At 32.5% G+C, this 21,940-nt stretch overlaps 1 protein-coding gene across 2 annotated transcripts in view; it reads right to left on the bottom strand.

The window, feature by feature from the left end:
* The window catches only part of DYNC2H1 (dynein cytoplasmic 2 heavy chain 1), a 377,984-nt gene that overhangs the window by 225,942 nt on the left and 130,102 nt on the right, over positions 1–21,940 (bottom strand). For both annotated transcript variants that reach the window (XM_051986889.1, XM_051986890.1), the window contains exons 51-59: positions 18,682–18,795; positions 17,185–17,327; positions 12,962–13,046; positions 9,288–9,442; positions 8,255–8,392; positions 6,193–6,306; positions 2,505–2,665; positions 1,641–1,764; positions 122–243 (exon numbers count right to left, since the gene is read on the bottom strand). In XM_051986889.1, the coding sequence (XP_051842849.1) occupies positions 122–243; positions 1,641–1,764; positions 2,505–2,665; positions 6,193–6,306; positions 8,255–8,392; positions 9,288–9,442; positions 12,962–13,046; positions 17,185–17,327; positions 18,682–18,795 (1,156 nt within the window). The remainder of the gene's footprint in view (positions 1–121; positions 244–1,640; positions 1,765–2,504; positions 2,666–6,192; positions 6,307–8,254; positions 8,393–9,287; positions 9,443–12,961; positions 13,047–17,184; positions 17,328–18,681; positions 18,796–21,940) is intronic.

Raw genomic sequence — 21,940 nt, 5'->3', positions numbered from 1 at the left:
GAAAATGCGTTTGGCCTATTGCTATGCACGAGTAAGCAGAAGGCATACTGCTGACTCATTAAGCTGAAAAAAGGCAAAGGTTGCAATATCTAAAAAGTTATCTTTTATTTTTGAGACTTACGCTTCTAATCCTGCTTGTTCTGTTTCCAAAGGCTGAATTCGTTCTAACACATGTGAATACTGGACATTGGCTTTGACCCAAGCAGCCAGAGGAGCAGCAGCAGTACTGGCACGTTTAGCATTCTGAAATATCCATTATATTCTCATTTGAGTTGATATCATTTTCTTAAGTATTTAAATAATGTCAATGAATTCTTTTGGTCTCTGGCTAGAATTGAACTAAATAGATTTCTAAAAGAGGAGAATATAAACTATGCTTGTATTTATATCATTTCAACCTTGAATACACATATACATTCATTAGTAAAAAGATTTACACAACTACAAATTCAACTACAACTAATTTCTGAACTGCCTTAGCTTCAAGTATCTTTTGCATTTTTGCTTATTCATGTAATGTGATGTATGAGTCTATTAACTAATTTCCCCACTCCAATAGGTAGTTTAATACAATTGAACTAAATTCAATTAGAAAGCCAGATGGATTACCTGCAAAGAAAATAAATGGTCCTATCTTCTTGCACAATGGCCTACTTCTCCCCTACTATTGTCACTGTTTATTCTCGCATCTTCTCTCTGGATTCATTTTTCTCTTCCTGCCAACTGCTTGTAGACATGCCCCAAAGCATTAAATTGTAATTCACAACTTTATTTATTTAGATTTTTTGGATCAGGTGAAAGAGGAGATTTAATGGGTCCAGCCTCAGTCAAATAGAGACCTGTTGAAGACTTTAATTTTAAAAAGGCTGAGGTCTCTCATTGCATCCAAGACCATCTCCAGTCATCCTAATCTATATCTGGCCATTGGATGCAGATGGCTCTGGAGGAGAAAGGGAGGCAGATTACCTTGCACAGCCTCCCTCTGTAAGTCCAATTCACTTGCATGCCATGGTATCCCCTCCCTGATATCATGATCCTCTTCTAGAATGAAAGATAGACAACTACCACTTCTAGAAACACATAACTGAATGTGGGGGTTACAAAATTATGATTATCAGTAGATGTCAGATTTATATACCTACTTTATTTCCCCATGTACCCAAGGTGCTGTAAAAATTTTTCAGGCAAATAGGAGTCACAAGAGGAAAAGATTTAAGAAACCCTGCCCCTTTCCTACAATTTTCTGGATTTTTTAAAAGCCAGGCAACAAAGGCTGGGAGTTGAATTGTTCAGGACTTTTTAATATAAAGGCAAGTGCTTAAAACAGTTTGATGTCATGCTTCATCAGAACATTTAAAACAAAACAGGGTTGACTGTCTTATGGAAAACATGACCCTTTGGAGACACAGCAAGGCAAACAAGCCTGTGGCACAAATTTTAGGAATGACATAGGATCCAATAGGCCTGCCAGCAATACAGAATATAACAGAGAAACCATTTGATGATCATCCTATTGGGAGTATCAAGAAGAGAGGTCCTTAATCTGGATGCTCAGATTTAGGGGTAATAAAATAATCAAATAATAATAATACTTAATAACATAGAAAAAAATCTCAGAATAATGTTTTTTTTTAAATTACCTTTGGGTCAAATGATGCTTTATTTTTAAACAGAAGATCTTCAACACTTTCTCTTATCTCCCTTGGAATGTTTCGAGCATCAAAAGTTGCAATATCTTCTCTCACACCTCTTTTAGCAAGGAAACTATAAAAATGATTATAAATGGAAAGCAATTAATTTAATTAATTTACATTTTGATTTAATTACATAGAAGACATAAAGGAAAGTTAAATAAATAGTACCATTTTTCTGACAAAAAGGTCAACTTAATAGTTCCTAAATTACTAGCCTAGTATAAATGTAAATCTGCGAAGTTTCCTGACCTTCCTGTTATCATTTGCCATTCCAGTAAGACTAAAGGTAGAAAATACTATTCAAAAACCAGGCAACCTTCACAGTATCTACACACGTAACAGGAGAACAAAAACAATTATGCCCACTGTACTACTACTATATGACCCATGTGACTATAGCATACTTAATGCTTCTAATAGCCAGATAACCTAATATAGAGAATACTGGATTAGGAAGATCTGGATTCATAGCCAACCTCAGATACCTAAGTAACCTTGACCAAGTCACTTAATCTCTTCCTGCCTCAGTTAACTCATCTGCTATATGAGGAAAATAATAGCATCTATGTTTCAGGGTTGTTATGAGGAAAAAAGTATTTTGAAGCACTTTGCAAACATTAGAGAGCTCTGTAAATGCTAGGGAGGAGATGAAACAAGAGGAAGAGGAGAAGGAAAAAGAGGAGGAAGAAAATAATGGTAATGGTAATAGTGATGAAGAATAGATGCTTCATTTTATAAGTAAGGACACTATCTCAAAGTTTCTATCCAATACAGAATTTCATAATGCTTACCTTAAATCCTAAAGTTTACCTTTTCATGCTCACCCAAGATGTATCAAAGATACCCATCAACCTTAAGACTCCTTCAAGAATGTCTCTGATGACATCAGGTGGCATTCTTAATGAGCGGATCTCTGAAAGGGATTCTGGTTTTATATTTCCAACTGCTAATTTAGCTTCATTAACCAGTGGCTAAAAGAATTAGGATTTAAAAAAGGACATTTTTCATTTTAAACAATAAATGTTTTCATTTATATTTCTTTTTTTTACTAAGATAGTATAAAATAGTTTCTCAGCCTCAACAATTTTTTTCCTTCTTCCTCTAAACTCTATTTTATTTATATTTAGCCTGTGAATCTATCACACTCTACTCTATATAATATTCATTTCTGTACTGGTTTTGCCCCTCCTCCTAAATTGTAAACTACCTGAGAAGGTATTAAATTACATCTTCCTTCAGCATTTAGCATAATTTCTTGCACATAACATGTGCACAATAAATGCTTTGTAAACAAAATAATAAAATGAAAATGAAAATTTGTTATACAAACATAACACAAAATGAACAAACTGACACTATAAAAATCATCATCACAATAACTGCAACACTCAGGAAAAGTTAATTTGGCTTAAAGCCTATAATATTCAGTGAAATTCACACTAAATAATAAAAATTACATTTATTGTATAATTATATAACCTATGGGAAAAGTCATTTTTGACTCTCATACATTTCTTAAGGCAATCTATATTCAAATAATGAACAAACTTAATCCCAATAAAGTAATTTAAAATCTTTTCCTTTGTTTCCCATTCTCCCAAGTTTATAATTAACTTTGTCATTATTCTCAACTCTTCATTTTCCATTCACCTCGTATATCCAATCAACAGCCAAATCTTGCCATTTCTATCTCCTACCTATATCTCTTACATGTTATCCCTTCTCTATAAGTCCTCATTGTCTCTTGCCTGGATTGATTGGGCCTCTTAGCTTTAAGGCTCTTTCTGTTGCAGTTAATCCTACATCCTGATGTCAAAGTAATTTTCCATAAGTATAAATCTGACAATGTAACATCCCTACTTAAAACTCTAATGGTTTTCTAGTATTTCAAGAAATTTAAAAAAAAGTTCTTATGTTTAACTTTGAAATGCCTTCACAAACTGGTCCCAAAACCCATCTTGATAGTCTCAATCGGTAATCTCATCCCCTTGTGATCCAGCCAAACTGTTTTTCTCTCCACTCCTAACACACAAGACTCAAGCTCCCATCTCCACACATTTGCATTTGTCATCCCACATTCCTGGAATATACCTTCCTTACTTCCAAGAATTATTCAAGAAAATACTCAAAAGTACTTCTTCATGAAGCCTTTCTTCATCTCCCCCAAGTAGTAGCAGCCTGCACTCTACCCACCCACTACCTTCTTAAATTATTTTTATTATTTGTATTTATTCTTTTCATACTTACTCTGTGTGTACTTATATACTTTTTCTCTCCCTCATTAGAACGTAAGCTCATTGTTAATAGTAATAGTTACATTTTATTCTCAGCACAGAGCACAGTGATTGGTACATATTTATAAATATACTAGTAAATGACTCATATTTGCATGTACTTTTATAGTATATATGACAAATATACATCAAGTATATAGTATATAGATATTATTGTTGTTTGCCTTTCATTCCTGAAAAGGGCCATGACATCAAAAAGATGTATGCCGTATTAAGTTAGTGGGGACTGTGTAAAATCATCTGCCTCAAATTCCCCTCCAGAGCCATCTAGGTCCAGTGGCCAGATATAGATCAGGATGGCTAGAAATGGCTGGATGCATTGGGACACCTCAGCCTTTCTAAGGTCTTTCACAGGTCTCAGTTGGACTGAGGCTGCACCCATTTAGTGAATAAGGTTATGTAAGAAATGAAGCAAGAGAATGGCCTCTTTTACTTAGTTTAAAAAATAGAGAGAGGGGGGAGGCAGCTAGGTGGCACAGTGGATAGAGCACCAGAAGTCAGGAAGACCTGAGTTCAAATATGGTCTCAGACACTTAACACTTCCTGGCTGTGTGACCCTGGGTGAGTCACTTAATGCCAATTGCCTCAGCAAAAATAATAATAATAATAATAATAAATAAAAAGAAAAAGAAAAAAGAAAGAAAAAGAAAAGAAAAAAACATATATATATATATATATATATATATATAGGTGTATATGTGTGTGTGCACCTATGTGCGTATGTGTGATTGTTGGCCTTCATTATCAAAGAGGAGAAAAATGACATCACCATGTGTCCCATTGTGTCTGATGAGACCAAAGTGAGCTCAGAATGCTCTGCCCCAGGCTGAACACACACTGTCTCTGTGAACATCTGCGGTGGACTCTTAACTCTGCACATCTCATGTTTCTTCTGAGCTAATTCAATTCTGCTCTCCTCATGGAGCACAGCACCTTCTCTGGAGAGAGCCGGCCATGCTGTGGGCGCTCCTGTGCTGGTTTCTTCCAAGTTCCTAAGAGATATCTTCAGAGTGTTGCTGTATCACTTTTTCTGACCATCTTGTAAGCACTTATGCCAAGTGAGTTCTCAGTAAAATAATTTGGCAAGTATAGATTTGGCAATAGAACAATGTGGCCAGGCCGATGGAGTTCTGCTCTCTGCAGCAGAGCTGGAATCTTTGGCTATTTAGTTAGAGAAAAAGGACCTCAGTGTCTGCAAGTATTGGTACATGAGGTTTTGTTTTCAGATGGTTGTGCACTCAAAGCAGCCTCCAGGCTAAGACACAACAAAGAAGTATGGATGGATGTGTGTGTGTTTTTTTTTTTTGTGTGTGTGTGTGTGTGTGTGTGTGTGTGTGTGTGTGTGTGTGTTGTGGTGTGTTCAAATATTTGGGAGGCAAAAATCCTCAGGATTTCAGGCCTCAACAGAAACAATGCTATTTATATTTACTCTGAGCCAATCAGGGCCCCAAAAAGGAACCAACTGAGGTGTAGGTTGGGACTTGTTATTGATTAATCAATGAAAGCCAGAAAGTGATTTGGGTTTCTTTCTTAAGGACCAAAGATGTGTAGTATATATACATATACTCTATATATACATATACTATACATATACATATGTATATACAAAGATATGCAGTATATATATACATATAGAAAGAGTATGTAATAGTATTGATATGTAGACACATGCTATATACTATTATATATTATTTTGTATATATTAATAGCTAGTATATAAATATTAGCTATTATAATTTCTCTTGTCCATATGCCTTCATAGTTCTTTCACATAAAATTTTTTGTGAACTTGAAGATAGTCACTTTGATAATGATACACCTTTGCTAAATCTTGAGACTAATATTAAGGCATTTTATTTAACAGATGTTGGCAATATTGAACTGCAAATGGTTATCTAATACCTTTACTAAAGAGAATCAGTGTGGCAAAATAAAGGACTGGCCTTAGGATCAAGAAAACCCATCTTCAAGTCCTGTTTCTGATACATCCTCACTGTGTGATCCTAATGAATAAGTAATTTCACTTTTTTATGCCCCAGAAAAATCCCTGAAAACTACAAAATGAAAAATAGGTTCCCAGCTGTAAAAATAAAGTCTCTTCACTATGAGTTATTTATGCCAATCAAGTAAGTGGTTAGGTCAAAAAAAAATTTTAAAAAAGTTGTGAGAAAATACAGTAAAATCTTTCTTAAAAAGCTTCTTACCTGTACTTCTTTTAGTTCATCATCAATTTTACTTTTTCTTTCTTCAATCTTAATAACTTCTTCTGCAATTTTATGTTTAAGTCTTTCTAGTTCTGTCTTCTGCTCACTGGCATCCTACAGGAAAAATCATTCTGAATTAATAATAAGATTTTTAAATTTGCATTAATTTTATGTGTTTAGTAAATCTTCAAGATAAATTTGTCTTTAAACAGCTGTAGTTTACTATTAGCAATTAATGAAGAGTTAAAATTAAACCAATTCCCCACAGATTTTACTGTATAAGTTGCAAACATATCCACAAAATATGTATTAGCAACACACTACATTTTATATCCTATGTTGAGAAGCTGGAGATTCTATTTTTAAGAAAATTATTAGCTAAAATAAAAAATAGCAATATGCTGTCATTCTAAATAAAAATAAATAATAAAATTTCTAATAAAATGTACATTTAGAGATTATATATTAAGGAATTTGTTGAATAATTGCATATTCTATGTCTTTATAGATGAATAAGAAATGGAGATATAAAAATCACTGGCAAGCATACCTAAAGAATTAATGTATGGGGCAGCTAGATAGCACAGTAGATAGAGCACTGGCCCTGGCATCAGGAGGACCTGAGTTCAAATCTGAACTTAACACTTCCTAGCTGTGTGACAATAGGACAAATCACTTAACCCCAAATGCCTCAAAAAGTATTTTTTAAAAAAGAAATAATTTGTATTTATTCCATACTAAATCAAAGAATCAATGAAAATATTTTTTTAAATTAACTCCTGAAAAAGTCTGTAGTGTGCCACTTAAATCCTTCTACATTCTGGCTCCAACATCTGCTTCTCACTGTTTAAGCTAACAAAGCTTGTGTTTCAGTCATACTTCTCTGTAAATATGCTCTAGTTTCTGGTTTCTTACATGTGTTTTGTCCATATGGAATTAACCTCCTTTTGCCTAGTGAAATTTTAACCATCTATCCAGGCCTAATTCAAATGCCCTTTCCTCCATAAAGAAAACTCCAACTCCCCAACTAAAATTAATTTCTACCTCCTAAAAACTTCCATAATGACTATATGAATCCCTATGATATTATATTATATCTATATTTCAATGAATTTTTATATCATTGAATAAGATTTTACAAGGGATATCTCATTCAAAAGAAAGAAGAGAGGTAAATGGGGATAGTACTAAATATTAAGAAGAAATCCAAAAGTGACTTTTCTATGCCACTTTTTCCATGTCATTCTTCTTCACAATAAAATTGAATACCTCTGTAGTATCTCTAAACTCAAATATAAGATACTAAGTTTAGTTTTAAAGAGCTTCATAACCTGGTAAACCAATCGAAATACCTTTCCAATCTTATTATCCATTATTTTCTTTCCTCCTATGTAGTTTCATTGTTTTCACTTGTAAAGTGCCTGGCAGACAGTAAACATTTAATGATTATTGACTATTTGCCAATAAGTATATGCTTAAGTCAATCAACAAAAAGTCATATACATAAGTGTGTATGTTTTTAATCTCTACTTATATAAGCAACTTGATCATGCTTTCATAAAATAAAAATGGAAGTGGTAATCTCAAAGAATCAGAATGGCTTAGGCTAACCCAGTGCTAGGAGAAGACATTTATCTTCATTCATTCATTCATTTCATACATGCATTTATTCATTCATTGATCAAGTACAGACCCTACCAGACTAACTGTATTTTCCTTTCTTGACATAGTTCTTAAATTGATAGATCAGGAGAATGCTTTGAATATATAAACAATTTTAGCAAAGCATTTAATAAAGGTTTTTGTTATGATATTCTTACAAGATGGAAAGATATGAACCAGATAATTAGGCAATTTCAGAACTGGTTATGTGAGAATACAAAGAGAAGTCAGTGGAGGACTATTTTCCATTAGATGGCCCAAGAAGGGCTTTTTTTTTAGAGGGGGATTTGTTGTTGTTCCAAAGTTTTGATTCAAAGAATATCCTACAATGAATGAGTCATTAAAAATCACATGGTGAATGTATGTTCTTTGAGTTTTTGTTATTCATACAAGGTATTACCTGCATTGACACTGTGATTTCTTGGAGGGCAGCATCTGCCTCATCTTGTTTTGTTTTAAGTAATATGCTTTGCTCTCCAGCTTTCCTATTCAGTTCATCCACAAGAGCTTTGGCTTCATTAAGTTTAGACACACCAGCCTATAAAAACAAAATTAAGTATTAGTTGGGAATACCAAGAAATAAAGGAATTTTGGCAAAACACAAATAAAACTCAATTAAAATGTTTAATTTTAAAAGCTATCTTCATATAGTATCAGCTCTTGTTCTGAAGAAAAGTTATTATTTCGTTTCTATCCATAATCATCAATATCAAACTATGGTAATTAATATTTTCAAAAGATAGTGATGATGTCCGATGGCATAGAAGAATCAAACTCCTAAGCTAGATCACAAGAAAGTACATACCAGTTCTGTTTGGATCTACACAACTTGAGAAATAAGAATGATCTAAGTAAAGAAAGATGACCAAAACATGCAAGCTTGTTTTCTTAAAAAGATAACCCAGAAGGTTATCAAATGATTTCAGACAAATTACCAAACTATTTAAATGTTTGCAAATAAAATTTATTAAACATTACCCAAAACATTGTTTGCTAATAAGTAGATGATAATTAATCTAGAAGTAACCATTTCCTACCTGTGTAACCCTGGGCAAGTCACTTAACCCAATTGCCTCAGCAAAAAAAATAAATAAATAAATAAATAAATAATAAGCATTTGAATTCCTCAGAAATTTCCTTCTTAGAGGCCCAAGATCACTACATTGTAGCCAAATAGAGTAAATGTTCTTTTATTGTGAAAAGTAAAAAAGGAGTTTGAATTAACTAGCAGCAACAATAACAACAAAAATTAATTCAGGACATCAGTAACCCAAAAAATAATTTATTCTATGAAATATTATGCTTACTGTGAAAATTCTAAAGAAAGACTCAACTGTCAAAACAGTTTATCTGATCTTTGTTTTATCTATAGATACAAATTTCAAAAGTCATGTATCTAAAATAAGTGTAATAAGGTGTTAATAATTTTTCACCTGCAAATGACTTTGTCTTTTTAACAACTCAGTTTTCTTGCTACTGTTAATGGCAGAGTATACACGTAAAAAGGTCATATATCGACTAGGTGTAGCTCCATATGCTTTACAAGTCTCATGAATAGCCAAAAAAGATTTTAAAAAATCAGGATCCCCTACATTAAAAAAAAGAAATTTTTTTTAGTCAACATCACATTAGCACACATTTGTTGCATTTCACAACTAGCTTAACATATCATTGAAACATGTTTACCAAGAATTGCACATTGGTTTTTATGATTGTTTCTACTTTAAAGCTAAAGCCAAGAATTTCTTCTTATACCTAAATGAATTTATACATATATTCTCTTTCCCATATGTTTCTTATATCTTTCTTGTTATGTCTTATAGTCACGATATAACTCTATCAATGAATAAATACAAATCACAAGACATTTTGAATTCAATAATGCAATTACAATGTTTACATTTTAGATTGGTTCTATACTATATTAATAAATAATAATGGATCACATTTCTAATACTTTGTGGCTTGCTCCTTCTACTCATTCCTGGTAATATTATGTCTGGTGTTCTGTGTTCAGTTTAGATGTCACATTTTAGAAAATACAGGGATAAATTAGAACTTTCCAAGAGAAGGGCAATCAGGATATCGAGCCTGGATTCTATCTCAGTGAAAAATCAATTGAAGGAGTTAGACAATTAATCTAGAAGAAAAGACTTTGGTGGTTTCTTGGAAATATGATGATTTATGTTAAAGTATTTTAAGGGCAATCATACAGAAAACTTGCTCTTGTTTTCTTTAACCCTGCAGGGCAAAACAGGAGCAAGAAGTGGATTATTAGATCGGAATTAATCTAGACATAAGAATTAAAGTATCCATATCAAAACTACTTAAGCACCTGAAATCTTCAAACAAAGTCTGGATGGCCACTTGCTCCACAAAAGTTAAAAGAATTCTTGTTAGCTAGAAATTGGATTATGTGCTGCTGAGTTTCCTTCCAAGTTTGAGCATTTATGAATCCTTGTACAAACCTCATGCCACTTTGAACTGCTATCATATTCTCCTCATCTTCCTTCAAGGAGAAATATCCAGACAGGTGAAATTACATACATTTTTTCCTGGTTTTGATGTGCTTTTATTTCTATAATAAATTTACACATCTGCACTTGTGACAAAGCTGAATGAAACATTTCATTAAACTTTGATTATCATTTTCATTATATAGCAACTGTGTATTCAAGCATTTTGGTTGGTGTCATACATGGCATTAGGACACAACTTAAATAACACTGCTACTACTGACTGTTGATGATCAATGCCTTTGAACAATACAGTTCAGTAACTACCTTTCTTTTGCCTTCCTTGAAGGCTTCTGGTTTAAAACAATATTTTAGAATACAAATTTTAAAAATACAAGTTTTTCATGATAATAAATTTACATTGAAAGGAAATGCCATATTAAAAATTCTTTGTAGTTTGCAAAGTATTTTCTTCACAAAAATCCCAAGCTATTTGGGTAAGAATACTAGATAACACCATCATGAATGAAAACGGAGAGGAAAAAAAAAAAAAACCTTAAAAATCTTTTCCCAACTCCTAATGTAGGATTGTAAGATTACATGATCTAAATCTGGAAGAGAAAAAAAATCTAGCTTAAACCCATAATTTATAGATTTAAAAAATGAGGCAGTTATGTCCTTAAGATCTTTCCAGTAGTAAGCAGCAAAGATTTGACTTGAACCTAAATTTCCTGATTAAAATGCCAGTGTTCTTTCAACTAAGATCATTAACTAAAAATAAATTAGTTCAAAATGTTCAATATTATACAAAGAAAATTTTGTTCTTTTCTTTAAAGCATAAGACAGTATTTTCAGTAGAGAAGAACACTATTAAAATATCTAAATAGCAATATAATTCATTAAATATTAAATAAATGAATTTATAATTATTTACTGGGAGCCAGATTCTCGTATTAACTTACATAGATTTACAATGGATTCAAGAGATAAAGGCAAATAAAAAATGAAAGAGATAGAGACATATTTGGCCTTTATTTTCTCATCTCCAAATTTCAAATTAGTTTATTATAAGCGGTCTTTATTCTATCTCCTTTATGAAATTTCATTTCTAGTACAAGAGAAAGGAGGAAATTACAGTTTTTCAGATATATAGTACCAAAAAGGAACACATATTCCCTTACTCTACAATATGTAATTAATTGCTAAATCTTTTCAATTCTTTTCTGTATCTCTATCTATTCTCTTCTTATTAACATACACTATAAATAGTGGATGAATAAAGAGACCCTCATCACTTTGACTTGAGTTATTTCAAAAGTCTTCTAATTTCTCTCTTAATCTATTCTCTCTCCTATCTGTTCTCTACATAACTACCAAAAATGACAATGCTAAAATACAACACTGATCATGTCACTCCCCTGCTCAATGAATTCCTGAGACTGCTTATTACTTTGAATATCCACAATCTGCCTTTTAATAGAGCAATTTGGCCTCCTTGCTATACCTCAAACTTGGTTTTCCATTTCCTATCTTCAAGCATGCAACCTTAGCTCTTAAAACCCATTGTTCTCTTCAATATTTAAACAATACATTCTCCAAGAAACCTTTTATGATTTATCCAAATGAGAGCACTTACCTCCCATATTACCTTTCATTTATTTTATACAGACTTATGTGTGTGATAATGCAAACTCCTTGAGGTCAGGTTACTGTTATTTTTGTCTCTTTGTATCCATGGTAAGGACACAGGCATAGCTGCCTGCAATGTGAGAGACAACTAATAAATAGTTTTAATTAATTATTCTACACTGTGCCTCCTTGGGCAATCACTGCTTATTTTGCAGGACTCCAGGTCATTCTGACCTGGCATTGAACCCTCCTAAGAGCCAACCAGCACACTGGTGAAGGCAGAGAAGGACTGGGAATAGACATATTAGAATGGAGTGGTGAACAGGTTGGATAGGAGGAGAGACCATTTGTCTGAGAATGTTAAAGTTTCTCCTTGAATACTGAATTCACACAGTCCCTTCATTTCCTGACTGATTTATCTACTTTAGAGCTTAAAAGAGAAGCCTTGGCAAAAATAAAATGTCTTGACCAAAATCACCAGTGTTTCTCGTTCTTTTCTTGCTTCCATGGTCTCTGTGAGAGCCAGTGTAGTGAGTCTGTCATTGGCATTTCACACTACATAGTCAAAAGTAAGAATTTAAAGAAATGTAGGAAAAAGTAATCATTCCCTGATTAAAGACAGTAATCACTGACTTTGAAATCCTCCTCAGAGAGAATACCTAGATTTCCCAACTCTAGTCTTCCTCATGAGAGCAGGATGATCAAAGGGCTGTTCTGGAAAAAGTAGCTAAATTATTCTATAGGAAACCTGCAACTTGTAGTTCAGAATACGCCAAAATTAAGAAATATTGCAGAGACCTCTAATACTAAACTAATTTGGAGGTTTTCGATTTTTTTTTTGTTTCTTTGTCCTACATACAATTGAAATTTTTCAAATGAATGTTTGTAAAATGTAGTCGAAAAAGCAGATTTTATTTATACATTTAAGATATACTTAAATTTGTTATAACTTCTTGTGTTTTAATTTTGTACTTATTCTGGTATCCAAATCAGAGATATGATAATTTTCTCTGAAATATTACCATTGTTTTTTTTCTTTTCTTCTCTTCTTTTCCTTTCACTGTACTTTTCTTCACCAGATATTTCAGTGAATAACATTTCAGGTATCTAAAATTGAAAAAGATGATTTTTAAAATGCAAAATCAATATAAACAATATTTAGGCAAAGAATAAAATTAAATCATAAACATAATGGCATCTTAATTACAGTTTTCTTTTACAACTCACAGATTGACAGGAACAAAATGAATACTTTTTCTTTTTCTTTTTTTTTTTAAAGGTTGTGTCCCCCTATCACATCTAACCTAGAAGGTTAAAGTATAGTAGCTGGGACCAGGATCAGCAAAGAAATTTTAACATGCTTAACTTCTGACCCTGGGACAATGTGCCTTACCTTAAAAAGAGTTCACAGCGCTAGTCTTGAACTTAGTGAAGATATCCAATCCAATGCCTCTTAGCCCTGTTGCTAAAAACTGAACTTATCCATCATAAGTGAACTGATCCACCAACTTATCCAGAACTTAAATGAACTACCAGTATCATCCAGGCAGAGCACCTGGTCCCATAAATTTTTAAGAGGAAAAATTTCCTTGGCAAGATATGTAATACTGTATGAAGAAAATGCAACTAGGAAACCAATTCCAATAAAGGGACAGAATCAGATCTGTGATTTCACTGATATAGAGAACTCTTAGATGAGGAAGCTCCCTCTTCCAATGTAATTTAGCATCTCTATAAAATTTATAATTTTAAGAGAATTGTCTAGAACTCTAAAATTTGAAGTGACTTAACCAGGGTCATATAACTAGCGTATTTCAAAGGGAAGACTTAAGTTGCGATCTTCCTTAAGGCAGGCTCTCTAGCCAGCACAGTATATTTTAATATACAATATAACATACAGTATGATTAATCTGTAAAAATAAAAACCAAGAAATTAAAGAGTGATTTAGACCTAATCAGAAATTTATCAGTAAAAAATTAATTGTTACAAATAAGTCAAACTATAATATTATTAAAGTATTTCATACAGCATTCAGCCAAAGAAGTTCCTTTATCATATGCAGACAGAATACAAAAGGAAGAATACAGCAGAATTTTTAAATTTCAATACATAAAAATAATTACAATATAAAAGTAATTGGGTATAATCATTTTTTTAAATGTCTAAGTGTAAAATAACTTGTTGATTTTGGAGTGGGCATGTGTGAGAAGACATTATTAATATCAATGTTTATAATATATTTTTATTTTTTAAACAATAACACCAATACTGTAGGTCCTTTAAAAATTACAAAGTTTTTAAAGAAAATTAAAGAAGCAGATTTATCTTCTATCTTAGAAGATAACAAAAAATTTGTCTACTATAAGTTAAAAAACAATAATGGTTTGCTATGATAACAATTTCACAAGTTATACAACTTCAAATGATTTGTTTGATTAGATGCCTTCAATTTATTTTACCTTAACAACAACAAAGAAATGTGACATAATACCATTTTGTAGTATTGAATGTGTTTTGAAAACAAGTGTGCTAGTTCTTGAGTCAAGTATACAATGTAGTAAGCTTTTCTTAATAATCCAGGTGTTTCCTACTGACTATAGATCTCTAGGTACACCCTAAATCAAAAATCAGTGTAAATAGTTAATTAAAGTTTCAGTGTGGCATTTTGGAATTATATACCAATTCTTGTTCCTTTAATTTCTGTGCAAAACAATTCTGGGGATTTATCTTATATGATAAAAAGGATCTCTATAGAAAACTATTAACTAGGAAATAATTACCACTCCTTCCTCCTATTGAAATATGAAGTATTCAGGCTTTAACATCTTTCTGAAATCAGCCACAATCTGTCATAGGATACTTTAGAATATTTTCTAAATATACTTTTCTCTCTTCAAACTTCCCACACTTCCTAATTCCTGTTTCGGCTGAGAACCATGTTTCTTATTCTACTGAGAAATCCAAGGCCATTAGATCTGAGCTTTCTCTCCGATATTCTTTATCTCAATTTGACATCAACCCCCACTTTACCCTTTGTAATCTAGTTTCCAATTTTATCATTCAACTAAAATCAATAATGCCTCTTAATTGCAAAATCTGATTCACTTTTCTCAGATCTTAGCCTTCTCAATCTAATACTATCTTCAGCATTTTTGACTTCTTCCTCCTTCTGCATACTCTTTCATTTCTGGATATCTGGATGTACATGATACTGCCCCCTTCTGGTGCTTCACCTACCTATCTACCCATATGTGGGAGATAATAACAATAAAACAGCCATGAAAACATTTATATAATTTTACTATGGATCGAGCACTGTACTGAGTCCTTTATGATCTCATTTAATTATTATCTCATTTAATTCTCAAAACAACATTTTCTGAAATAGGTGCTGTAATCACCCCCATTTTATGGATAAGGAAACTGAAATAAATAGAGGTTGACTTGCTTAAGGTCACACAATTATCTTAATGTCTGAGTCCAAATTTGAACTCCTTGAATGAGTGGACTCCACTATGATACCAGATGCTTCAAGACATATGTGCAGAATAGCAGAAGGACCAGTCTGGCTGGCCTCAGGCATTTTAAATCTCCTGTACAAGTTCATCAGTCATATTATGCCCCTTAACTATAATGTTCCCTAAGGTTCTGTCCTATGCCCTCTTATCTTCTACTTACACTCTCTCTCCTGATGATTTCATCAGTTCTTATGGGCTTTATCTCTGCCAATGATGCACAGAGAAACCAGATGTTCCAAAAGTCTTGAAGCAGTTTTAAAATTCTGCTCTAGACAGACACTGTCTATATCCAACCCCAGTCTCTCCCAGCAATTTCAATCTCCCATCACAAATTCACTATTAGACACATCAAATTGATATCTGCAGAAACATCTCAAATTCAAAATATCCAAAACAGAACTCCCCCCAAAACCACTTCTCTTTAAACATCCCTATTTGTGTCAAATAAGGAATTTTGTTTTGTTGACTAAAAGAGATCAACAGTGCTATAGTAGGTAAATGGATAAAGAATGAGATCTGAGGCAAAACCATCAGATTTAGCAATTAAGATTTCCAATCTCCCAGCTTCCAAACCTTAAAATTACTCTGCCCTCTTTTCTGCTCATACCCCATTGGTCAACAAATCTTGCTGTTTCTACTTTCCTAACACTATTTTCATCCAACCCTTTCACATTTCACTTCAGGCCCTCATTGACTCTCACAGATAATTCAAATCGGTCTCCAGACTCCAAAAGTCTGTTCACACTCCAGTCTACTCTACACACTGCTGCTAAAATAGTTTTTCTTAAGCCCAGAGAAGATCACGTATTGTCTCCTATTACCGTTACCTACTGTGGTAACATAAAATGTAAAAATCTTCTTTTAGTTTTGAAAGCCTTTCACAACCTGACTCACTTATCTTTTGGCTTCATTTGGCAGTAATTCCTCTCCCTCATGGGTCAAACTGGCCCCTCTCTCTGTTCCTCACTTGAAACACTCCATCTCCCACGTCCATACCCTTGCACTGTGTGTCCCCCATCACTGGAACACACTCCCTCCTCACATCTATCTCAGAGAAGCTCCCCATTTCTTCAAAATATCAAGCATCTACTCAAAACTTTTCCTGGTCCCACCTAACACATAGTTCTTATTCTCAATCTATCTTGGATTTAGCTATCATATCTTTATTCCTATTCTCTTTTTATGCACTCTGTATGTAAGGATATATTTCCTTATTATATCTTTAGAATGTCAACTCCTTATAAGTTTGCATTATTCACTCATTTTATATTTCTCTCCAGTATCTACTGCCTGGCACATAACAGGCACATATTTTTTGTTGTTTGATTGATTTTGAAAAAAATCTAAAGCTTGAGTGATTATTCTGTCATAGTTTATTCTAATTTTTCTATTATATTTATTCATCACTATCCATAACCACCACAGATAAAGAATCTATTGAGCAGTTACTAGATGTCAAGTACTATAATAGATGTTTAAGATACATATACAAGGAAGCCATTTCTTTAAAGACAGTCTCATTATTGAAATAGAAAATATACAAAATTGTTATCTATATGAGTATCTATATGTTATCTATGTTGTGGTCAAATTATCAAAAACAGAACTAATCAACATTTTCAAACTGTCTCCCCTTCCTTAAAGAATGTATATTGTACAAGAACGTACATTTTTACAAAGAATATACTCATCTACTTTTCACAATTTTATTAAATAGCAAAGTTACCTTTTTCATGCTGTTGTCTGACCAACTCTCCATCCATAGCACTTGGCATTTCTTATGTAAGGCTGGATTGCTCTCACAGTTAATTGTAAAACTTATGCTGGCAGAATCCATTATCAAAACTATATGCAAATTCTGCTGGATCTCTAATGAATTTAAAGTTAAAAAATTTAAATGATAGAAAAATTTTAGGGCAGACAAATATCTAAACATTTTTAATATAATGAAATTACTTTCATAAACTACAATAATAATCAAAACTTTCAGAAATATCCATCACACTCTAAGCATTCAAATAGTTTTCAACTGCAACAAATATTTTATTACATGAAAGTAAGTGGGAAAAACTATTTCTACCCATATGAAAAGGTGTTCCAAATCATTATTGATCAGAGAAATGAAAATTAAGACTCTGAGATACCACTAAACACCTCTCAGACTGGCTAAGATGACAGGAAAAAATAATGATGAATGTTGGAGGAGATGTGGGGAAACTGGAACACTGATGGAGTTGGTGGAGTCGTGAATGGATCCAACCATTCTGGAGAGCAATTTAGAACTATGCTCAAAAAGTTGTCAAACTGTGCATACCCTTTGATCCAGCAGTGTTACTACTGGGCTCATATCCCAAAGAGATTTTAAAAAAGGGAAAGGGAGCTGTATGTGAAAAAATATTTGTGGCAGCCCTTTTTTGTAATGGCTAGAAGCTGGAAATTGAATGGATGTCCATCAATTGGAGAATGGCTGAATAAATTGTGGTATATGAATATTATGGAATATTATTGTTTTATAATAAATGACCAGCAGGTCATAAATATTGTATTTAACATATACTTTTAACATATTTAACATGTATGGGACTACCTGTCATCTAGGGGAGGGGATGGAGGGAAGGAGGGGAAAAGTTGAAACAGAAGTTTTTGCAAGGATCAGTGTTGAAAATTTACCCATGCATATGTTTTGTCAATAAAAAGCTGTAATAAAAAAAAAAGAAACCAGGTTTACCCTGCCTGATCTTCAGATAATAGAGAGGATTGTAGTGGAAGGAAATAATCTCTTTTCTTCCAGTAGGGTAATTATGAAATTTGATACTTATAATCATTTAATTAGAGACAACAAAATAAAGCTTTGAAAGCTTTCAATGAATCAACATGTATTCATTAAGAATCTACTTTTTAAAATTTGGGTACTATGTAACATTCAGCTGATAAATTAAAGACATTTGTCATTAAAAAAAAGTAAGTGGGAAAGTCAAGGGTCAATAGAGATTATATTTATTTTGTTCTTATTTAATTCAACCACTCTAGTATATTCCCTTACATTTTATAGTTAGAAAAAAAAAAAAAGAGAGCAAGATGTGTAAATAATTAAAATAATTAAAATAATTAAATTTGCATAAGCTTTACAATACTTAGGAAAAGTAATGTTTAACTAAAATGCACTTATTTTACATAATTTATATTTTTAACTATTCAATAAACATTAATCCATTTTTCTTACTATAGGTAAAATAATTGAAGACTGGTCCAGTAAAGCCATCCTGTGAAGCCTGATCTTTTAAAGGTGACAGCAAAGGTTCTAACTCTTCAAGAGAATATAGTCCAGGAACTTCACCTACAAAAAGAATGGTACATTGTATTTTAATTAAGTCTAAGTGAATCATTTAATCACCAATGTTGATTTTTTTTAAAGTCATTAATGCGAACTCTTCCTTCTCATTACCACTATTACCATGGTTGAGAACTTTTATCATCTCACATATGGATTATTATGGTAGTCTTCTAAATGGTTTCTCTGTCTCCAATCTCTCATCACTATTATATCCTGAAACTACTTCCAGATTATTCAAGACTTCAGAGTTAGGTGATTTTGTAAATGGCAATATTCCTAACCCAATGTAGATCACAACTCCTCTCTTCTTTGGCAGACTGTCTTTGGAGGCTATCATGACTGAAAAATTTATATTCTGCAGACTTGCTCAAAATGAATCTCTAAATTTGCTCAATTACTCAAGCAATAGATTTGTGATAAATAAACACGATCCACAGCTTCAAGTCTTTCTAGATTGGTGGGGAATAAATAAAATGAATGAATGAAAAGGTATTTGTTAAGCACCTCCTCAACACAAGGCACTCTGTTAAATGCCAGACATATAAATATAAAACATAGTAATTGTTCTCAAGGAGCTCACATATAGTGGGGGAGAAAAGCCAAGTTTCAGCATCATTAGATGAAAATGTTCACTGGTCCTTGAGGTACAGTAGTAAAGTAGATGCCTTTTCAATATCATCAAATAATCAAATCATACCAGATTCTGCACTCTAACAATTAGTCTTCAGGGGAGGGAGTCATTTATATGCCACAATGAGGCAACAAAGTAAAACTTAGATAAGAGGATTTTAATAGAATTTTGCTCTCCAATTAATTTACCTAAAAGACTGGCTTTTGTCACTTTTAAAACAATAACAGTAACAATTTAAAAGGCTTCAGTGGTTCTCTATCCTTTCCAAAACAAAACAATATGGCATTTAAGGCCTTCCATAAGTATGCCCCAATCTCTCTTTTAAAATTTTATATCTTGTGAGTTTCTTACATAGATATTTGCTGCTGGATCATTAATTACACTGATTGCATTACCTAGAATGTTCTTCCACCAATCAAATCATACTATCTTTCAAAGGCTAGAGATAGAGAACTAGATCTTCTGTGAAGCCTTGGCTTCTATCCTCTAGCTCAAATGATATCTCCTTCCTTGGAACTCCTATAGCACTTACTGCTATCATTTATTTACTTAGCATTTATATGGTGCTAAAACATTAATTACTCAGAATATACTTTTAGGTTTTTGTTTTGGTTGTTAAAAATTGATGTGAACACATTTGGGGGATTCTTCAATCAATTCAGGATATGTTAATAAAAATTTACTTGATTTGAATGAAAAGGAACTCAATCTGGGACTATACTAGTATTTTTTAAATGAATTTTTTTTAATCAACAACAATCCATCTTCTAACCTGCCCCTGACTTCAACTGAAAAAGAAAGAAACCCAAACTTCTATTGGCCATGTCCAATGTTTATACACACACACATACACACCATCAGTTCATAGAAGTCTTCCCAAGTTTCTCTGACACAATTCCCTTCATTATTTCTTATCTCACAAAAGTATTTTGTCATATCTATAAACTCGTTTGCAAATTTTAAAAATAACAGATAATATTTTAAAACATTTCTAACATATCTTCTGTAATTGCCTACCTTCTTAAATGGAGTATATTGAGTAATAATTTGTCCTTTTCTGGATAAGTCAGTTTTGTTATTGTAAATATGTTTGGAAAAATATGTTGTGGTAACTAAAGTGAATGCGGCCCAACAATGCTGAATTCTACTATTTGGTATACTGATTACATACAGGAAAAACTGAAGCACAGGTAGCTCTCAGCACACATGCATACCCATGCATTACAGGGAGACCATTGCTCCAACCTCTACAACAGTGATGAGTTTGCTTCTCACTTTTGTGTTGATCTTTTCCTGCTCAGTCAGAACAGATCCCCTATTAGTGATAACACTATCACTTCAAATAACTCCTTTCTTCCCTCTTTTTCTTATTATCAATTCTACATATCAATTTTTCTTCAAAATATCTCAGTCTTTCTACAAACTGCCTTGCTGTCTACATAGTATAATTACAATAACAGTACTCTAGGTATACATTTATTGTTGGATATTTAGAGGCTACTTTTATGGGCCAAAAAGGTATTTTTTGATGGAGAGAAAGAATGGTTACTTTCAGATCCAGAGTTAATCTGGAAACCTTAAGTCCTAATGTTTACATTCTATATATTACAACTTCTAATACGGTAAATGCAAATTATATTTTGAAAATTATTGGACAGATCTGAGTTGACTAGTGTAGATAAACAATCTATATTAGTGTCTCTTTTCTGTCCTAATCTTCATAACTGCAGAGAGGTGAAGTGATTTTCTGAGAGCCACATCAGAGGAAGGCTTAGAACCGAAGTCTTCCTGATCCTAAGGCTGGCATCTATACACTGCACTATGACACTTCTTTGTTATCATAAAAAAAAAAAATTCAATGTATTTACACTATGGCTTAAAGCTTACATCAATATATTGTCTAAAACTCATTCTACATAAAAAATAAGGTTTTCCTCCATTTTTAAGAAAACCAGAAAATATCTCAAGAAGAGAAAAATGAACTTTTGGCAAGTGATTCTCTGGAATACCATGGCACAACAGATGTGGAAAGAGACCTTTTAATATTGAAGAAACTAAAGCCTGAGAGATTTAATGATTTGTCCCAAAGCCACACAAACTATTTACTCTTTCTCATTCCTCTCCTTGATTCCACCTTCATTACTTAGTATGTATAAATATATATACTATATGAAGGCAATTACAAAGTATACTGTTTATTTAATAAGTAAAAATACTTTGTTTCTGTGTATTTCCCACAGCATTAAGCCCAGTGCTTTGTACACAGTACAGATACACTGAAACATTTCCTAAAAAATAAAAGTGAAATAATTAAGAAAAGTTGATGAAAATCATCAGCATAATTCTATTTTTCTTGGTCCTGACATGTCTCAAAATATGGAGATATATTTAATGTATACAAATCAGTTTTTTCCTTAAATACATTCCAAATTTTATGTCTCAACTATATTTAACCATACTAATAATAAAGAATTATATGCAAAGGGATTTAAGAATAACATGTAAGGGATGGGGAGG

This window comes from Antechinus flavipes, chromosome 3, assembly GCF_016432865.1.
Source record: "Antechinus flavipes isolate AdamAnt ecotype Samford, QLD, Australia chromosome 3, AdamAnt_v2, whole genome shotgun sequence".
NCBI classification, from domain to species: Eukaryota; Metazoa; Chordata; class Mammalia; order Dasyuromorphia; family Dasyuridae; genus Antechinus; species Antechinus flavipes.
This window is presented reverse-complemented; position numbering and strand designations above follow the sequence as displayed.